This window comes from Phaseolus vulgaris, chromosome 5, assembly GCF_000499845.2.
Source record: "Phaseolus vulgaris cultivar G19833 chromosome 5, P. vulgaris v2.0, whole genome shotgun sequence".
NCBI classification, from domain to species: Eukaryota; Viridiplantae; Streptophyta; class Magnoliopsida; order Fabales; family Fabaceae; genus Phaseolus; species Phaseolus vulgaris.
Window position 1 is genome coordinate 3,491,846 of NC_023755.2, and position 9,532 is coordinate 3,501,377.

Sequence of the window (9,532 nt, forward strand, 5' to 3'; positions counted from 1 at the left end):
AAAAATTACAACCATAAATGGATTATCTCAAAAACCATTTTCAATCTCTTGACTTCAGTTTGACAAAAATAATTATATAAACCTAATCGATAAACATATTATAATATAATATATAATTGATTATATTGTTTGTAAATTAAAAATAAGAGTATTTTAATTTTGTTTGTATATATATATATATATTTATTTAACTTTTACTTTTTTATATATATTTGAACCATATATTTTCCGATTATTTTGTAGCATATTGTTGTTTGTATTTCTTTACTAATTAACGTATTCATAGTGGTGAGCTTGTTTGACATTAATCGATGTAAAGAGTTTTTAGCCATTGGATTTGTTTAGAAGAGGAAGCTTAGAATTTAGTGTAGTATGGTGATAGAAAGAAAAAGGCATAATTGGAAGCCAACCCACCAACCTAACAAAATGAATCAGAGTAGTAACAGAGGCAACACCAACCATAATAATAAAAGCAACAATAATAATAATAATAATAATAAAGAATAATAATAATAAAAAAAAGGAAAAAGACAGAGACATATGATTTGGATGATGCAGTGACAGGAACACGTCAGAAAGGTGTGAGAAAAGTAAGGGGCAGAGGGAAATTGCAACAGTAACAACGCGAAGAAAGGAGGAAGTTGGAGAAATTGGTAATTTGGGCCGCCAGAGTATGAAGGAAAGAGAAAGGGAAAGAAAGAAAAAGAAAAGAAAGAAATGTTTGATACGCGTCTCTATGAGGCCCATATTCCATTGCCATTACCGACCTCACAACTCATCGCAACACCTTCAAATCCCCCTCTCCTTTCTCTCGCTCCTCTTCGCAACCCATCCACCACAATCACAACCCTTTTCTCCTTTCTCTCTCCTTCTCTCTCTCTCTCTCTCTCTCTCTCTCTCTCTCTTTCTCTCCCTTTTTCTCTCATACGCAAAACCTAACTCTCTTTTCTTCTTCCTCCATGGCTCAGAAAACCGAAAACGAAGAAACCGAGTTCAAGGTTCCCGAAACTATTACTCTCTGCGTTAACAACTGCGGCGTCACCGGGAACCCCGCCACCAACAACATGTGCCAGAACTGCTTTACCGCTTTCACCGCCTCCACCGCCACAACCTCATCCGCCGCCTCTGCCGGAATCTCCTCGCCCTCCGCTAGATCCGTTGCTTCCGCGCGTCCTCAGAAGAGATCCTTCCCCGAAGAGCCTTCTTCGGCTGCAGATCCTCCCTCCTCCGACCAAAACGCGCCGTCCGAGGCCAAACGCGTCGTCAACCGCTGCTCCGGTTGCCGGCGGAAGGTTGGACTCACCGGATTCCGATGCCGGTGCGGCGACCTCTTCTGCGCGGAGCATCGGTACTCCGACCGCCACGACTGCAGTTACGACTACAAAGCCGCCGGAAGAGAAGCCATCGCCAGGGAGAATCCGGTGGTCAGAGCCGCCAAGATTGTTAAAGTCTGAAAGAAAGGAAAAAAACACAAAAAAGCAAGAGAAACCTGAAACGGAATCTCGTTCGTTGACCGGTTCCGCGCGATCATGGGTTTTCGGTTTTTTTTTTTTTTTCAGATTATATATATAGAGAAGCAAAAGAAAGTAGCAGGTTTAAGAGAGAGCGTGTGTGAGATTTAGAGAGAGATTGTTGCTGAAAAGATGAAGAAGAATTTATCTGAATTTCTCTTGTGTTCGATCAATCTCAGATCGTTTCATTTTTTTATTTTCCTCCTATTTTTACGCTTGTTTTCTCCCCTATTTGATCTTAAGATGATAAATTATTGTGATTTACCATAATTGTTTCCATTCTGGGGTCGTGGATCTGTTCCTTGCATGATTTCCATTCTCAGAAGAATATTGATTTTGCATTATTGCTCTCTGTTCGAAGTTGGATTCAAATTTTGAGATTGTTTCATTCGAAATTAATTTGCAACTGAAATCGATTTCATGATTAAGCTCGTGATCATGAAGATTTTGAACTTTTGAACCGAACCTAATTAGGTTCTTGAAAGCGTTGAATTTTCATGTTAGATGAATTGGTGGGCGATGATTATTTTTCTCAGAAACGAGACACGGCGTGGTGGAGTAATTCGGCGGTGTTCGTGGGGATATTGTGGTAATTTCCAGCTCTTTGAAAATGGAATTTTCGGTAATAGCGATAATTGAAAGTGGGGTGGGGTCCACGTGATTTGACGTGTGACGATATATTGGGTTGTGAGATAATGAGTTTGGGTGCGATATATCGCGGTTTTTTCTTTTATGAAAGTGACTGGTGCCTTATGTGACCCAATAGAGTATCGCCAGGTGTTTGCTGAATAAAGGTATGTGACGTATGACACAGACAATTTTTTTAGTTTTTTTTTCTCGAAAGGAATATTTTTTATTTAATAAAACGAATCTTGAAATTTTTTTTTTTTTTTTTTCTTTTTTCTCTGGAGGAAGTATATTTATTTCGGATAAGGGGTTAGCGAATTGCCTTATTAGGTTCTGTATCCTTTAAGATATTCCGATCTTCTTTTTTTTTTTTTAGAATTTTTGAATTAGGCTTATTTGACCTAGGAAAAGGGATTATAAAAGAATATAAGTGACTCGGTTAATTTATATACACCATTATAGGAATACAATTTTTTTAGTTATCATTCAGTGTATCTTTTATTTATTATTTAATAATTTATTCTTTATTTATTAAGAAAAGATGTATTTTTTAATTATCTTTTTTATAGTTTTAAGAAAATATGTAATTATGTAATTACTCACTACTAATATTAACGCTTAATTTCTTTATTTGAAACAACTGAATCATATATTTTTAAATATTTTTAATAATTATATACACTTTTTTAAAACTATATTATTTAAATTAAAAACAGAATACACAACTGTAAGAGCACATGTGTTTCTGCTCGTCAATATAATAATAATATTAGAATATTAATCGTAAAACTATTGTGTTTGTTCACGATGAAAAGTCACCAGGAAACATTCTTCAATAGGTTTCGTCCATAAAACATTTTTCTTTTAAAAATTTATAACAAATGTGACTAGATAGTCTAGTTTCAATGTTTAATTTATTCTTAGTTTTTCAAGTTTAAAAGATGAAGTTAAAAGTGGATAAACTCAACTAAATCCCTTCACTAATATATATTCATGTTTATTTCAACTAGTGTTAAGATAATATAATATAGTTTTAATGTTTGACCATGCAAATACTTAATTTAAAAGTCTTTAATAAAATATTTTAATTTAAGTTCTCATACATTAGCTTTTTCTTATTGGGTTAGTGCAAACAATGATAACATGAAATATAGAAAGACTCAAGGAGAAGAGATTAATATACAATATTTTATATTGGTTCATCTGTTTCATAGACTACGTTTAGTTCATAATTAACCAACTAAGTTCAACTAGGTAGACTAATGTGGTGAAGTACACATAGAGTATTTTTTGGGCACAACCACTCATGACTAACTCCTTGAGTATTCTTGATAAAAGTCACTCCTAGTTTTACTGAGTATTCTTTGGGATCATAGTCACTCTTGGCTAACCCTTTGAGTATTCTTGCCTCAAGCAACTCCTGGATGAATTGAGTATTTTTTACTCAGGATGCTCTTAGCTAACACTAAGTATTCTTTGCTCAAGTCACTCCTAGCTAACCTTGAGTATTTTTTACACATAGCCTGAATGACCCATCAAGGAGTATTCTTTACTCAAGCCACTCTGAACTGAACCCGAGTATTCCTTGCCAAAGAGTCACTCCTGGCTAAGATCTAGATGTTTGGTATTTTAATAATCTATTGATGATTGGGTCTGACAACTAGAGAGGATTGTGCCTGACTACAAATATAATGGTTAAGCTTTCTCTCCAAGTTCAGATCATCCTGCTCTATCGGAAGGGTAACATCTTTCGATGTCTACAATAACTAGGCTCACTCTCTTAGGTAGCCGAATAAACACTCTAAGTGTTTTCCATAAGGTTTGTTTGGATCTTAGTATTTTAATCTTCATTGAACTCGAGGATCCTTTTATGAAGTAATGATGTGTGGTCTATCATCTGATCGACATTTTGTATCGTGCAACCTCTGCTCTATTGGTTTAGAGAAGTCTTTTTTGTTTGAGCAGCCTTGTAGCATCACATATCCTCTCATATGTATTTTCTTCTTTTGGATGAAATCCTTTCTGTAGACTCTTGAAGAAAGTAGTGGTTAGGCGGTCATTTATAATCTATATATGTTATTTTTGTGTCTGTCGAGTTTTAACATGATTTTCACATATGCAACTTCGATCTTTGTTCCTTTCGCTTCGTAACGTCCTTGATAATTGACAATGTTTATCTCCCTAGGTAGTATAGTATTTTGAACAAAATCATGATTGGCATGCATTCCGTACAAGGCAAATATAGTTGAAAATCATTTTGTATTAGGAAGTTGATGAAGAAAACAACTTTAGCTTGCGTCTCGAGAAATCTTTGATATTTGATTTTTGAACAAATTTCTTTGGAAAACATACATTCATTGCAAAGATAGAGTAAGCACATGGATATTTATTTTAGGTATGAGGTTTGCTTAATCTATGTGTATGGTTTGATGTTTGGTGCATGTTTCATTTGTTCTTTTGTGCGTCTTATCATACTTAAGAAAATATTATATAGTGTTGTATTGTTTGTCAGACAAAAAATTACGTCTTATATGAATTATCATTTTTATAGCATTATCTTTAAGACAAAGTGTGATGATATTTTATATTTGGTTGTTTTGAACCACTAATTAAAACCTTAGGGTGTTATACTTTTGCCTTAACACAATTGAATCATGACACTTAGGCTACTATGTTCTCAAGTAAAAAAAAATTATGTTTTGATTGTCAACTATAACTTTTGACTTAATGACAAACACTTGATCCAACATCCCTCATGAATATGATCCTATTGTGATATTAATGACCATGATAATCCACAATGTGCATGAGTCCTAATAGACCAAGGAAGCTCGAAAAATGTATTATTTTGGGATACATTTTTTGGCCTTTATATCTTGTGTAATTCCATTAAACTGTTTAAGGGAGTTTTCGTGGGTTTCTCAAAAGACCAAGTTGAAGTATAAAACTATGCTATACTAAGAATGAATTTTGGCATAGGTGGCATGAGAAAAAAACATTGATGGTTAAGTATATTGTGGTTAAAACTCATTTACCATACAACATCCTGTTAGGTCATCCATATTTGATAACCTTATACTCACATGTTCCAAGATTAAAACACCCAAGCTTATCTCTTGTACAAGTTGGTAAGCACATGAAATTAGGAAACCATTAATCATTTATCAAAGAAATATTAGAAACTAACCAATTGTGCTACTACAAAGGTAAGAAGTGTTCCTTGCCCAACCATAACAATGATTACATGGCTTATGTGCTAAAGAATTCACATATCAAATATTGTCACATGTTAATGGCTTCTCACATTTAATAGTGTGCCTTGATAAGATATTCTTACATTTAATATGGAAGTATTTTTGAACAGTTACGAAGGTTTCAAAATGTTTTACAAGAAAGAAAAGGGATGTGACATTTGGTTAGATTAGATAATATATGACATCTTCATAAGGATCCTAAGCCTCAACATAACATACCACTCAAAGACAAGGATTTTGTTTCGTATGGGATATTCTAATCTCCTCACCTCAAGTCTCGTAATCTTATAGCACTCGGAGCTAAGAGACTATGTACTCTCAAGGTTATTTTGATGTATCTACCACAAACCTTATTATCCTATACTACTCGGGATTGAGGGGTTGTGTATCCTCAAGGATATCCCAATCCCATTGGCTAAGAGTTATTGATAGTAGATAATTATTAAATTACGTTAAAAAAATTAAAAATGTCAAATTACTATAAATATGTCCTTATTCATTTAAGCCTATAGAAAGTAGGCTCACTCTATAAAATTATCGTGTTTTTTGCTTTATTTTTTCACTACTTAAACTCTCCCTTACGAGAGAGACTAGTACACTTTGCTACCAAGCCTCCCTATCCTCTTTTTGCATCATTTGGCAAGAGGGAGTGTAAAAAGTGATTTATCTTTTAACTCATTACTTTATTCTTATTTCTATATAAATTTTTCTATATTATTATTGTAGCATCCTGAATTTGGGAGGATCAACCATAAGTGACCAAACACTTGGTGAAATGGACACTTCATGATGGTATTGAGAAATATAAGGTTTAAGCGTCAGGTGAAGATACATTGCCTTCCACGCGATATGTTAGGCGTCTAGTTGTCACCCTTCATGCATTGTGTTTGTTGGTCATCGATCACCTTTTAGGAAATCAGTGTGTTGATCACAGGCGATCACCTCAGTCAAACCTTAAAACATTAGTGAAAATGAAAATTCTATTATCAAAATTTTGAGAATTAAGTAGTCAAATCCTTAAATTCTAGAACTCATTTTTCCATTACCATAAATCATCTTACTTCCTCAATCAATTTTCTATAATTAAAACTACCTATCATAAACATTTGAAAATCAACCTCTATAAATACAAAACATCCTAAATTCGAGGACATTTTGAACTTAGTGACTTAAAATGACTACTTTAACTAGAAAATTACTAATTATTGATTTTTTTTTGTGTTTGTTGGTCGTTTAGTGATAGTTTCGAAAGTTGTTATAGTCAGTTTTATATTAGAAAAAATTATTTTATGTATTGATGAATTTGTTTGGCCAAGATTTCCATCGATCCCATGCTACATGATTAAATCAAGTAAAATAAGTCTAATTCAATGACCAACCTAGCCTATAAAATAGATTGAACCAAACGGGAGAAACAATGACTTAAATTTAAGTGGGTTTTGGTTGGTTTGTTTAATCTACATCTTAAATAGGATTAGGGTAAGTCACTCTAAAAACAATAATTATAATTTACAAAAATAAAAATTATATTTTTGTATTAAAATGTATACGTATATTATAATTTATATATCAAATCATTCAGTATAAAAATTGTAAATAATTTTATTTGTGTGACTTAAATTAAAAAGATCCATATATTTTTTTTAAAACAACGCTTAAACATGTTTTGGTTTTGATTTGATTCTGAGATTAGTGTCTGTAAACTTACAATTTTTTGTAGAAAAAAATTATTAATGAGAACCCTCTTGTTTCAGTTTTATAGATGAAAAATAAATAAAATTTTACTCGTCTTTTTGTAGGAATTATTAAGCTTAGCAATGGGAAAATCGTTTTTTTTTAAATACAACATCGTTCGGTCTTAAGGAATTAAAATCTCTGATTAACACAACATCGATTATTTATGTAATAGAAACTATAAATTTCAAGTTTGAAGTTGATTGTCAAAATAAAACTGATATTAATTAAAATCAACATTAAAACCACCTAAAAAATGTTCAGAGCTTTTGTTTCTGTAAAATGAAATTATCAACAACTCATATAATTTAAAATAAAACTTGTTAATTTTGTTCTTAATAATTAAAAAGAAAATAGTATAGAAAAGTATAAATGATTGTGTTAAAAGTGAAGAACATTGGCAAGTTGGGCTACAATTTGCAGTTGCAACTATGCTGTCTGATAGCAGATAAAAGTTAGAAGTCACCTCGTAAAGGATGAAACATTTTGATAAAGAAATGATCACAGAATATCATTATCCAAACACTATGGGTGGTGGTTGATGACAGAGTGTCCAATACAATCCACATTGTTTAGTGGGTAAATCAATAATTTGATTCTTAAATACCTCAGATCATTTTTATTCATTTTTAAAATATGATGGCATGCAGTTAAATTTCATTATTCACTTCTATGAAATTATCTTCTTGTTAAAATGATTTTTTAAAAAATAATTTTGATGGTAAATTAGATATGATTTTATTATTAAATTGTAGTAGATTTGTATTTGTATAAATTTAAAAATTAAATCAAAATTTTCTTGTTCAAACATTATATTCATGTTATCTCATATATGTAAGAAGGTTTTTTTTTTTTTATGAATATGGTGTAATTCAGTGCATATATTATGGGTATGGGTAAAAAGAGTTTATTATGAGGTTGAGAAAGTAGTATCTATCTAACTGACACGACTTTATATGAAGAAGTCGTACCATATGCATACGACTTCAATTCATATTTGATTCACGTGGAAGTCGTGTCACAATAAGATTATTTTAACTGAATTCGTATAACACAGAAGTCGTGCATGACTTGCACGATTTTGATTAATTTTAAATTTAAACCTTAAGTAAAGTCGTGCATGCAGGACACAAATTAAGTTTTACTGAATTTTTTTAAAATAAAATTGTTTGTTTCTTGTTTCTTTTAAATAGAAATAATTATTTCTCCATAGAACACTTGTTGATTTTTGTGCAACATGTTGTGTGGGAAAGTCTCATCTATTTCTTTCTCAATCCTCTTTAATTAGTTACAACCAACCTTTAAAACTTATTTTTATGATCTTTGGGAATCTTCTCATGTTTAATCTTTAGAGGAATATAATTACTATGTTTCTTTTGTTGATGCAAACAATAGATACACTTGGATTTATGATCTGAAGATCAAATATGAGACTTTACATACTTTTAAACAATAAAGCATCTATTGAGCTCCAATTAAACCAGAAAATTAAAGAAGTTCAAATAGACTGGGGAGGGGTGAATTTAGACCTTTTACTCAATATCTTACCTATTTTGAAATTTATAATCATCTTATTTGTCCTCACACACATCATCAAAATGGTGTTATAGAACGTAAATGTTGTCATATTGTTGAATGGTTCTTACTCTTCTTTTTTCAAGCTTATCTTCATATGATCTTTCAGGATCATGTTTCTCATATTGTTGTTTATTTTATTAACATGCTTCCTTGTTCCGCTTTCCCTCATTTTATCCTTTATTCTACTATTTTCCAAAAAAAATCCTAACTATAGCTTCTTTAAAAAATTTGGTTTGTAATCCACAAACTCGACCTTATAATACCAATAAACTACAATACCTATACATTCTTAGGTTATTCCTCATGTCACAAATGTTATAAGTGTCTTAATTTAAATGGCAAGATCTTTATTTCTAAAGATGTTGTATTTGATGAAAATGCTTTTCCTTTTTTCACTCAAATACAAACCCCTTTGATGCCTTGTTCTCCCTTTCATATACTTCCTCTTGGAATTATTCCATTTGTTATTGACTTTCCAATTCAACATATTACTCATGAATCACCTACTGTTGTTCTTTCTCCTATTTCCATTGCGTTTAATCCTTCTATAAAACCTAATCCTACTGACCTTGTTGTTTCATCATCCCCTAGACCCATTCATCCTATGCAAACCTATTCAAAATAATGTCAAGCCTCGACGTTATCCTACTTTACTTCTCATAGTTGCAAAACCATCCACTGTACAACAAGCCTTGCCCCTCTTTGGAAAAAATTCATGCAAGATGAATATGATGCTTGATTGGCTAATAATACATGGTATCTCACCTCTCTTCCTATTGGACAAACTGCTATTGGTTATAAATGGATGTTCATAATTAAAGAAAATTC

At 31.9% G+C, this 9,532-nt stretch overlaps 1 protein-coding gene across 1 annotated transcript; it reads left to right on the top strand.

Annotated features, from left to right (window-relative positions):
- The first annotated feature begins 686 nt into the window (after positions 1-686).
- LOC137834877 (zinc finger A20 and AN1 domain-containing stress-associated protein 5-like) lies at positions 687-1,684 on the top strand. The gene has a single exon (XM_068643104.1). The coding sequence runs from the start codon at positions 960-962 to the stop codon at positions 1,452-1,454; it is 495 nt and encodes a 164-aa protein (XP_068499205.1). The 5' UTR covers positions 687-959; the 3' UTR covers positions 1,455-1,684.
- The last annotated feature ends 7,848 nt before the right edge of the window (positions 1,685-9,532 follow it).

What these genes read in the sequence shown, in the direction of transcription:
- LOC137834877 (XM_068643104.1), top strand. Translation starts at nt 960, where the DNA reads ATGGCTCAGAAAACCGAAAACGAAGAAACCGAGTTCAAGGTTCCCGAA.